The 12077-nt window shown below is 39.7% G+C and overlaps 1 protein-coding gene across 1 annotated transcript; it reads left to right on the top strand.

The window, feature by feature from the left end:
- The first annotated feature begins 2200 nt into the window (after positions 1-2200).
- LOC131906495 (C-type lectin domain family 4 member A-like) lies at positions 2201-11620 on the top strand. Its single transcript, XM_059257115.1, has 7 exons — positions 2201-2265; positions 2754-2854; positions 6342-6458; positions 7593-7694; positions 9115-9266; positions 10172-10284; positions 11479-11620. Exons 1-7 carry the CDS (start codon positions 2201-2203, stop codon positions 11618-11620), a joined length of 792 nt encoding a protein of 263 aa, XP_059113098.1.
- Positions 11621-12077: the final 457 nt, after the last annotated feature.

The raw sequence follows: 12077 nt of genomic DNA on the forward strand, positions 1-12077 counted from the left end.
TAGTAGGGCTATTGGCCATTCCTTGAGGAATACCACCCACTGATATCTCTGATAAGGTTCTTTAAGATTTTCTGAAGGAACACTCAAAGCAAAGCGAGGACTGTCCTTGGGATGCAAAGGAATGGTGAAGAAACAATCCCTCAAGTCAACCACAATTAAATGCCAATGTTTAGGAATTGCCACAGAGGCAGGCAAGCCAGGCTGTGTTGCTCCCATGAGAAGCATGATTTTATTTACAGCTCTAAGATCCTGTAATAGCCTCCATTTTCCTGACTTCTTTTTGATAACAAATATAGGTGAGTTCCAAGGTGAAGTGGAAGGAATGATATGTCCAGCATCTAACTGTTCCTTAACTAATGCGTTCGCAGCCTCCAATTTTTCTTTAGTAAGGGGCCATTGTTCCACCCATCCAGGGTCATCACTTTTCCAAGTGATTTTTATTGGTTGTATAATCAAAGGCTGCTGCACAGTGACCCCTGTGGAAAAGACCTTAATCCTCTAGTATCCCCAGGACCTCTAGTGACACAGTTTTTGTCTGCCACAGGGAGTGGGTCTCTTTGCAACATTTTCCCTAAGCCTCTGCCCGGGCAGTAGCCCTGAGCCTTCAGCATCTGTTGTATAGGCTGTGTAGTAAGCACTGCTCCCATACCATCTAACACATCTCGTCCCCACAAGTTCACTGGAATGTCAGGTAGCACAAAGGGTTGAAAAGTTCCTGCATGACCTTCCTCATCCTTCCAATTTAAAAGTAGCCTGCTCTGTAATGGCATCTGAGCTGTGCCGATACCTTGTAGGTTAGAGGTGGAAATTTTAAGGGGCCAATTGGGATCTCAGGATTCTTGTGAAATTATTGATATATCCAGCACCAGAATCCAATAATCTTCCAATCTCAATCCCATATAATTTTGTTTTTAATTTGGGCTGCTTATTATTGAAAACTGTTTGTCAAAACACCTTTTCCCCTGTACTTTCAAAGCCTCTAGTTCTACATATAGGTGCCATTTTGCATTTAAAATATGAAAGCAATAATAATTGAGCAATTATATCACCAGCTTCTGTTTCCATGGTCCTCTTTACATATGCCAATTATAAAAGCATTAAATACAATCTCTATAGGATTTGAAAAGGTAACTTTAGGTAATACTCTGGAGTATTTTTATAAAATCTTAAAAAGAGGATCCTTTTTTATAAATTCCAAGTAACACATTAGCACAAATAGCCAATTATTAACAATGTGGACCAAACAATTTTCCTGTATTTTATTTACTGGAAAAATAATTTTGTAACCTCTTTATCAGTAAGAGATTATTTTTATGGGTTTATCTTAGCAACAACATTATTTAATAAGCTAACAACCCAATCCATTTCAGGTGTTACATTTCTATAGAATTAAACCAAGAATTTCTAGAAAGCAACTTAAAGAACAGAGCCAAATTTTCAGTAATGATCAACCAGGAGAAGAAAAAGGCATAGATGTCCATCAACTGACTAATGAATAATGAAAATGTATATTTACACAATGGAATATATCAGCAGTTAAGAAAGATGAAATGAATTTAGCAGGAAACATTTATTCTGAATGAGGTAATCCAGACCCAGAAAGACAAATGTTGCATGTTTTTTCTAAGTTGTGGATGTAGCTTTGAATCTTCAGATACGTATGTTTTTTTTTGGTTTGTTTTTTCTTTTTTTTTTGCCACATCCATAGAGGTTATGAAATTTCTAAGGGGCCAGGAGGAGGGGCTTTCAAAGGAGGAGCAATAGAATGTAGTGTTATAAAGGGGTTAAATAGGAATATGTCTGAGAGTGGGCAGGTAGAGCCTTTGAGCTCAAGCAGGGTGAGAAGGCATCCATGCTTGAGGCCCCTTCTTGTGGGAAGTCAGAACCCTGAATGAGTGAGTGAGAAGAGGGTCCTCAAGGCCAGCCTGGTGTGACACCTCAGCACTTGAAGGAGGTGAGTGTGGGCTCCAGTGCAGTGTTAGCTCCAAGTCAGGTTGTGGTCTAGGGCCTCAGCAGACTGAGGGGAACTTCCTCACAGAGGGTAAACCAGGCGTGGTTTTCAGGAACTATGCAAGGTACAGAGTGTGGGAGTGGAAAGCACAAGGTAGAAACTCGGTAACTTTCAAGATAAAGAGGAAATCCTTGTTGGGGTGTGTAAGAACTGGGCTGTCAGAGTCCAGACACGTTAAGGGGAATATCCATGCTTCAGATAGAGCTGGCTTGGGTTCCAGAGATTGAGCAGTGTGAAGACACTGTCCCCATGAGGTGGGACAGTCTAGGGTGTAAACTAGGTACCTTTGGTTTGAGGAACTCCTCTGTCCATCGGGGCGACTTGAGTGTGGTGTTAAAGGCTCAGGGAGGTCAGGAGGTAGCTCTACAGGGACCAGGAAGGAGTAGGAATCACAGCACAAGACAGAAATGGAGGCTTTATTGTAGAGGTCAGCTCAGACCGAGTGTCAGAATCTCAACTCTGTGAGAAGTTTGACTTCTCTAATGGCCTGGTTCCTCTTTTCCATTCCTTCCTGTTTTCTTCTCTCCCCGGTTGAGTTCTTGGTATTTCTATGATTGTATAATGATCCTGGGTGCATTCTCCACCTGTGACTCTCCTTTTGCAGGTCAGGGGACTGCACCTCATGGTGTATGCTCAGGGCAGCTGTCTGTACCGCCTCTCATCTCTAGCTGGTATTGGGATAGTTTGTTTCTTTTTCAGGACCTGTTACAAAGAAAGGATGACACACATCCTCTGAGGGCAGGGGAAGATTTCTTCTCAACACGTTTTCAGAAAACATTTATATTAACAAGAACCTCATGAATAAACTTGATTTCTCAGACATGGATGCAGACTCTCCTCCAGGTAAGAAACCATTTTCTGCTGCTCATAGTGAGTGATGATGTAAAGGACAAAGATGATCTTAGTCACTGGCCATGCTCTGGGTCACTGGAGTGTCAACCAAGTGTGTTGCCTGTAAACAGATGTGAAAGGTTGTGGGAGTATACAATGGAGAAGAGAAGGTGTTGTTTTTTACCATCTAGAGAAAATCCCACCATACATGTTATTATATCTTTTCTACATATAAACACACATAAATATGTGTAACAAATTGTTTCAAAGTTAAACCATGACATACTGATTTCCCCTCTATCTGGTGACATGTCATAGTCTGTTGGCATCCAGGTCTTGAGTAGCTTCTTTCACTCTCTCCCTCCTGTGATGGGGACAGAACCCAGGACCTCACACATGGTTGGGAAGTATTATAACTCCTTTAGAAGTGATGACTAAAAACGTGGTGACTGTAGTATAAAATGTGATTTTTTGACTATTGCATATTTGAAGTTGGAGGCAAGCTGGAAGACTTTGAAAGTATATAATAAAATACTATGCAATCATAATAAAAATGATAAAGAAGACACAATGTAGCAGGAATCTTAAAGAGTCTTATTAATAAAAACAAACCTGAGGCCAGTTATTGGGTGAATGCTGGAAGATCAGAGAAGCAGAACAAGCCACAGCTACCTCGTCTCACCAGTTCCTCAGCTGATTCTGTTTCCTCAGACTGGAAGCCTCTGAGTCCTCATCCAAAATGGATCTCAGCTGAACTGCTTCTCGAAAGCCTGAATGCTTAACCAGTCTCTAGTTCCTGGTCCTCATGCCTTACATTTTCTGCTTTCTGCCCTCACTTCCTGGGATTAAAGGTGTGAGTCACCATGCCTGGCTGTTTCCTGTATGGCTTTAAACTCACAGAGATCCAGGTGGATCTTTGCCTCTGGAATGCTAGGATTAAAGGCGTTTGCTACCACTGCCTAACCTATATTTAATATTGTAGCTGTTCTGTTCTCTGACCCCAGATAAGTTTATTAGGGTGCACAATATATTGGGGGACATAATACCACCACACTTCCCCTTTTATGTCTGAAATTAAAAAAGCTTATAACTAATACAAGAAAAACTATATCCAATAAGTATATACAATATTTATAGTCAAGAATTACATTAATGATGTCTAGTCCATTAACATTTGACAGATTCAGATGAAAAACTCCATTATATATATTAACAATGTCCAGTCCAGTAACAGTTGACAAATTCAGACAAAAAATTTTCATTACTTATCCTATTTAAAACAAGTAGTTCCTTTTAAAAAGTAGATTCAATAATCTCACTTTTTATCTTATTATATCCATATTCTCTATTTTTTCTTTTCATAATAGATTTAATAGTCTACCTTTTGTCACTTTTATATCTTCCCCTTTTTCTTTTTAGAGTAGATTCAATGATCTACCTCATATCTATATTCTCTTTTTTCTTTTTTTTTCAAACAAAAACTCTGAATCTAATCTCCTTGTTCAGCTTTTTTCCTGACCATTAACAATTAACAACTTGTAACCAACCATCATAAACAATGACAATATCCATAACTCATTAAACGATGAAAAAGCACCTATCTCACCTCTTGGGAATGTGGGTGTCTTGTTTTTAATATTACTGCCTGCTTTCTGAGGGTGAAGACATCTTTAGGTAATCCTGAAAAGAAAATTTTTGGGTTAATTGTCAAGTCCTGTGTCATTTGTCCAGTCACTGCATAATGAGAAAGTGCAGGGCTTGTTTCAAGTCCTTGTTCAAGTAGTCTGTCAGGCTGGATCATCTCAGCTAACCATCTCAAAATTGTCCTGAGTAGTTTGTAGTCCAAAGCCAATCTTTTGGTGGTATTAATCAGCTTAATGGCTTTACTGTAGTCCATGTGGAATCATCATTGTGGGGTCCTGTCATCCTTTTGAAGATTTGAAAGTTGCTGTTTGGTGTGGTCATGGTTCTCTGAAGTTTTTTTTTGTGCCTCCTTTGTGGTTTGGAGCAATCACAGTTTGATAAATGTCTGTCTCTTGGAACCATGAACATTCTTCCCTAGATGAGAATATTTTCACAGTAATTTCTCCCATTTGTCTTGCCAAACTTTTCCAAACTGACCTTTGCCGATGCTTTCTTGTAACATAATGGTCCTGGCAATTCTTCTCTGAACAAGCAGCAGTAAACCCTTTGTCCCAGGTAGCAGCATCACCACAGGGACCAATACAATGAGAAGCAGTCGGCAACTCAGAGCAGTAGCTGCTGCCTTCATAGTCCCCCTGCCACCATTTGTAGCTCAGCTGAAGCTTCTCCTTAGCAAGCCTCCTTGGCCGGCCTCAAACTCAGGATCATCCTGCCTCTCTCTCCTTCAGCAAATCCTACCAGCGTGTTCTACCGCAACTGGCTGAGGGTAGCTCAGGTCTGACCTGGGGCCCACAAGGCTACAGGCAAGTAGCTTTTTCACGAATTTGAACCACGAACCTTGGGTGCCAAATATAGCATGAATCTTAAAGAGTCTTATTAATAAAAACAAACCTGAGGCTAGTTATTGGGTGAATGTGGAAGATCAGAGAAGCAGAACAAGCCACAGCTACGTCACCTCGCCAGTTCCTCAGCTGATCCTGTTTCCTCAGACTGGAAGCCTCTGAGTCCTCATCCAAAATGGATCTCAGCTGAACTGCTTCTCAAAAGCCTGATTGCTTAACCAGTCTCTAGTTCCTAGTCCTCATGCTTTATATACCTTTCTGCTTTCTGCCCTCACTTCCTGGGATTAAAGGCGTGAGTCACCATGCCTGGCTGTTTCCTGTATGGCTTTAAACTCACAGAGATCCAGGTAGATCTCTGCCTCTGGAATGCTAGAATTAAAGGCGTGTGCTACCACTGCCTAACATCTATGCTTAATATTGTGGCTGTTCTGTTCTCTGACCCCAGACAAGTTTATTAGGGTGCACAATATTTTGGGGAACACAATATCACCACAACACAATGATATAGAGAAATGTTCATCCAGATGTGTTGGCACAAGCCTGCAATCACAAAACTCAGGAGTTAGAGACAGGGGCGTTGCTGTGAGTTTGAGGCCCTCTTGGACTACATAATGCATTCAAAGTCTGCCTGGGGTACATACCATGGCCCTGTCTCAAAAATAAAACAAAAAACATAAAGGAAAAAAAATGATATAATGTCAAAGAAAATGACGGTCACAAATCAGTGTTTATGATGTTCCAACTGTGGAAAATATACATTTATATGTAAAAGCTTTAAATTTGTTGGAAAGATACATATGAAAATACTGACAACAATCATTCTCAGTGTCAAGAATGAATGATTTTGTACATATTGTAATGTTTCTGTAATTAACCTGATATTTCCTATTTGCATTTTCCTATTATTTTTAATATCATGTTATTAGTGTTTATCATTAACAAAAAGAGAAGAATAGGAAAAAGAAGAGGAAATAGGAACAGAGCTCAAGACATGAATTTGGTTTGTCTTTCAGCTCCTCTAAGGAAGACCATGAGTCATGAAAGTTGTCACAAATTCTCCAAGTTGTTCCTCACCTCAATCATAATATTTTTACTGATGTTGAAACTCTTACTCTCCATTGCTCTGATCAGTAAGTATGCCCCTGGGAGAAGTTAACAAGAGAAAGAAAGGGATCCAGTAGATGGTGACCCAAAAACCTAAGACAGACTCTCTGGAGGGATGGATGACATTGGGAATTTCTCTCTGTTTCAGAATAACTCTTCTGTAAAAGTCATTCATTCTCACTAGAGAAGCATGTGTGTGTTCATTGGTGTCACAGAGTGAAATCCTGGGGCATCTCTTTTAGGATCCAGTAACGAGGACAAACCTGTATTTTCTCATCAGAATACTTGGATGCAAAGACATCTATATTTTGGAATGAGTAGAGTGATGAGAAGACATGGACAGAACTATTCCAGGGACAGTGCTCCAGTGGAGTTCCTTCTAATCATTTATTTTTTGTTCGAGATTGTGTGAGACCTGAAAGCTAACTAAAAAACATACACTTTATTTTTATGTAGATGTTTTATTTATTCATTCAATAATTAGTAATATCCATTTACTATATATTGACAGCATGTCAGAGAGTCCAGAAATAGCTACAGCCCCCAGTCTCAAGATGTTTAGAGAATAGTCAAGTGAACCAGTGCTTTAAAAAAATTGCATGGGAAATGCTCTGCAAGCGAGAATTACTTTCTCCTGCTGCTTGGGATCAAAAGCCTCCCACAGGAATCCCCCCTCCCCCCCGTTCTGTCCTGTCCTTCCAGCTCTTCCTGAAAATATCTGTGGTCATAAATCACTAGGAGCAGGGAAATACTGGCTGTGAGGGATTGGAAAAATATCTCTCTTTGTGGTAAGGTCTCATGTAGCCCAGGCTAGCTACGAACTAACTAACTAACTAACTAACTAACTAACCAACTAAGTTAACCAACCAACCAGCCAACTAAACTAAACTAACTAGCTAGCAAAACCAACCAACCAGCTATACTAAATTGTATAGTTAAGGTACTTGAAACTTCCATTCTTCCTCATTCTAATTCCCAAGTGCTAGGGACACAGGCTCCACATTCTGTGGTGATGGAGAATCTGTCCCAGGCAGGCTCTAACGACTCAGGTAATTGGACACATATAGGTTTTGTTTCTACAAAGAATGTAGGAAGGTAAAAGTAAAGAGTCAAATGTTAGCACTATCAGAAAAATGAATTGTTTTTATTCTGTTTTACAGCTTTGTTTAAACAACATTCTCCACTTCTTGATGAAAAAGCAATTACAAAAGAACTGAATTACACTGAGTTGGGGTGTGCAAAACAGCATTCACTCTTGAAAGGTAAAACTTAATGTGCCTAAAATCAGCATTTCCAACACGATTCTCAGGTAGCTCCATTAGCAATGGGTACTATATGGACAGGACTTCATATCACACACTCAGTACCAGCTACCTGTGGAGTTATTTTTTGAGGTCTCCCATCAGGCATAATTGGGATGTGTGCCCACTAGTGTCAATAAAGCAGAGTTTCAGGGAGGGAGAGGCAATATCGGACTGAGTAGAATTTTATTAGAAACAGAAAGGAGCTCCAGAAAGAATAAAGCAAATCTAATGGCGTGAATGTGGGCATCTCCAGGGAGTCATGCTTAATGGTGTGTGTTTAAGATTTTATTTTTAATTAATACACGTATATATGCACATGCCTGTGTGTGGTTTCATGTATGTGAGTGCATTGCCTGCAGAGGCAGAAGAGGGGGTCAGATCCCTGGAGCTGGAGTTAGATGTGGTTGTGAGTCACTGATTGTGGGTGCTGGGAACTGAACTCGAGTCCCCTGTGAGAGCAGTACACACTCTTAACCACTGAGCGTTTTTTGTATTCCCTCAAGTGTTTTCATAAGTGTGTGTATGTGTGTGTGTGTGTGTGTGTGTGTGTGTGTGTGTGTGTGTGTGTGCTTTCTATATGATTTTTGAGATTGTTTTGTCTATTTATCTTATGAAGAATCTTGGAATTTCTGTGAGCATTGCATTCATCTGTAGACATTTAGGATCTTTACATGAGACATTATTTTTGTTTCATTTCAATCTAACACCCCCTGCAACTCTTTAGGGTTCACTGATATCTTTGTTGCCTCAGGAAGCAATTACACCCTGGAATACTTAAAATATATTTTTCAGATATAAAATTTCCATTCAGCTCTTTACATCTTTTTTTTGTTGATGATTTACATATTTTAAAAACTTGTTTCCAGAATGTTTTTATTTTCTTCTTGTAACATCTATCATGGGAATTTTAAAGTTTTTAGATAAACCTATACTTTTGTTATCTTGCTTGTTGTAATATATTGACTACCACTTTTATCATCACAAATTAAAAATATCTGTCTGCTAACTCTGAAATTTTGCTGCCTTGGTTAATGGCATTTATTGTTTTCATGTATCAATATGTATATATTTATGCAATGTGAGCACTTTCTGGTTCTTGGTATGATGAGTTCTATTCTTTGGAGAACAGACTGTTTGGCATTATGTCCTCAGTGTCTGAGTGTCCTTACATTCTGTTTTCTTGACAGCACCCCAGTAGACCAAGGGGTCCTGATGTTAGTGTAGATAGGGGTAGACCGGGGTTGCTTGGCATCTCATGGGGAGGGTTCATGTCTTATCTGGAGAAGTGGAGAGTCCCAGCTTCCATGTGGTCTCTACATTAGGCAGCTTTTAAAATGACTCTATGACATTGCACTTACGTTTCCTTCTTCTCCCAAAGACAAAGTCTGGAGATGTTGCCCAAAGAATTGGAAGCCATTTAGTTCCCACTGCTACTTCATTTCCACTGACTCAGCATCTTGGAGAGAGAGTGAGGAGAAGTGCTCCAGCATGGGTGCTCATCTGATGGTGATCCACAGCCAGGAAGAGAAGGTGGATTCTGGGAGAGAGTGGGGCCTGGGCCTGGCCTGCTTTCTGCCTCTTTTTACTAAGAGGGAGTTTTGTTGACATGGGTATTGCTGAAGTGGCAGAAACCTTTCCATCAGGAAGCCGGAAAGGTTGCTTCAGCCTTGGCATTCTACACCTTGTCCCTGCTTCAGTGAAGCTGAACAACCCACAAGGAACCATGGCAACAGAAATGCAACCTCTGAGGGTGGAGGGAAGGATGAAATGTTTCTGCTGGAAAGAGCAGTTTGTGATTTCAGCACTCTAATGCTTCCTGTAGTACCAACTGCCTAACAGAGGAGGACGCAGAGCTGACTAGGGAAAGGGGATCAAATCAGGAGAGTCACAGCCAACCATCAGAAATGAAATATCTGAGGTTATGAATGGAGAATGATTTAATGTACTAAATTCTCACATGTACAACTTTCAAGAATGGTGTTGGGGAAGAAAAGAGGGGAGTGAGTCTGAGATGAGAATTCATTATGATCACGGACAGAGATTGTTTCTAATGTCATGGAAATCAGGCCTCTGAGTGATCATTTTGTGTCCTGGTCAGCTGGAGAAGATGGCACTCCTGGGGGTGGGGATGACTCTTCTATTCCTTGATCCTTTCTTTGTCTTCTCATCTGTGTGTGACCAGAAATAAGTCAGTCAAAATATCATAGTATACCTCTAAAATGTATAATTAATGTGTATTAATCTAAAATTTGAAAACTATTTAAGGGCCTATGGAGATGAACAGAGATTTGATTATTATGTATTTCCATAGGTGCATCATATTGAACACTATAATTTTTATACTTAAATAATTTTTAAAAGATCTTATAAAAATTCTATAACAGAAAAAGAAGCACTCCATCCAGGCTGAATGCTGTATCTTTCTTTCCTCTTAGGATTTCATCACCAAGATCCTGGATTCACAAGCTGCTTATTATATTGGGCTTTCAGATCCAGGTCACCGACAGTGGCGATGGGTTGATCAGACACCATACAATGAAAGTGCCACGTGAGTCCGGAGTTACCTAGAAGAGTCCTGGGTCCTGTAGCATGAGAAGACTTTAGGGTGTTCCAGCTGTTGGTTATGAAACTAAAACAGCTCACTCCTGGTGTGAGTGCTGCGGATGGAGTTATTTTATTCCCATTTCCTTATCAAGGCGTCCTGTGAGACACATGTTACTGATACTCCAGGAGAGATGAGGAAATTGAGTTTGAAGAGTATAGGGTGATAAGAACCCAGAGCACCCAACCAAGGTGCTACACCATGGTGGGTTTTATTATGTTTTCAGTTTCTCTATATCTTTAAAAATACGATATATTTTTATTTTTATTTGTGTGTATACATATGTGTCTGTGTGTGCCATGTGTATGTAGGTGCCCATGGAGCCTGTAAGAGGGTGTTGGATTTCCTGGATCTAGGGTCACAGGTGGTATGAGTGCGCCAATCTGTGTGCTGGAAACAGAACTCTCACCTTTTCTGGAAAAGCACAAGCACACTTAACATCTGAGTCATCTATCATTAATGAGAGTCATCTTTCATTAATATCTTTATAATAATAATTAATAACAAGACCATAACTGATTATTTCTCATAAATCAAAAGCCCCCATTCTAATATTGTTATGTGTTGTATTTATATAATTATTTAAAAACTCCAATGTCATAGTATGTTCCCATATTCTATCCTGATTTCTATTGTGAGATATAGGTAGTAATGTTATTCTCATTCTCAGTATTCAGAGAAGAAAAGTAGGAATCGAAGATATTAAATTTCTTGTCCCAGATGATAGAAATATGTAGATTATCTAGATATTTTAAATAATTCTTCAGTTTCTAAAATAAGAGTGTTGTAAAATAGAAAAAAACTTTATTAAAACACGAGAATAGGGTGAGACCTTTTCATTATGTAAGTAAGCACACGGAATGACAATCCCTGTGTACCAAGACCTAGGGATGAGGTAGAATAAAGTAGACTCTGGGATATGTTCTGGGAGAACAGTTAAGTAACAAGCTAAGAGAATATTGAGTGCACCGGTCCTGTTTCCAGGGACATGTCAGACATGGGTGGTGGAAAATGGTTGATTTGTACACACCTGAATTTGGTTTCCACAAATTCCCACCGCATCCTCATCTTGCTTAGTCTTGTTTTCTCTTTCCCAGCATCACTGTGGGAAACACCCTGATGCTCTTTCCTCCCTTCCAGGTTCTGGCACCCAGGTGAGCCCAACTATGACCACGAACAATGTGTTATAGTAAATCATCGATATTCTGGTTGGGGCTGGGCTGACATCCCTTGCAGTGTTAAACAGAAGTCAGTTTGTCAGATGAAGAAAATATACTTATGAATCAAGCATTCTTCATGGACATGGGATTGCATTTTTATCCAGCATTACACAGACACCTGGAAAGACCTTCTTGTGGAAGAGATGTCTATAGAATTTTAGGTAGGCAGCCAACAGTTATCCATATGATAATACTGGTCCTCATATATACTTATTTATTCATCCTTTACTCTTGAAATGATGAGAAGTCCCCATATACTAGAGACTATACAGGATCCTTTTGTGCATGTATAGAAGCACTCTAGCCTCTATGTCTATTCTTAGATTCCTAAACTCTCATTTGATGATAGAATTGTATGGTGTGGACCCTCTACCAATTTCTCTCTCTATGTTCTTCTGTCTTTGGATGTATTGATGTATAAAAGACAAATAAATTATGTATATTTACATTACACTGTCTTTATCTGAAATGAAAATGCGTTGAGCAATGGCTACCACAATCATGTTAACAACACCCTCT

The sequence above is a fragment of the Peromyscus eremicus genome, chromosome 3 (assembly GCF_949786415.1).
Source record: "Peromyscus eremicus chromosome 3, PerEre_H2_v1, whole genome shotgun sequence".
Taxonomy (NCBI): domain Eukaryota; kingdom Metazoa; phylum Chordata; class Mammalia; order Rodentia; family Cricetidae; genus Peromyscus; species Peromyscus eremicus.

Coding starts and splice junctions, on each gene's coding strand:
- LOC131906495 (XM_059257115.1), top strand. CDS start 2,201: ATGCTTCAGATAGAGCTGGCTTGGGTTCCAGAGATTGAGCAGTGTGAA. Junction 6,459..7,592: donor ACTCTCCATTGCTCTGATCA/GTAAGTATGCCC, acceptor TCTGTTTTACAG/CTTTGTTTAAACAACATTCT. Junction 9,267..10,171: donor TCCACAGCCAGGAAGAGAAG/GTGGATTCTGGG, acceptor CTTTCCTCTTAG/GATTTCATCACCAAGATCCT.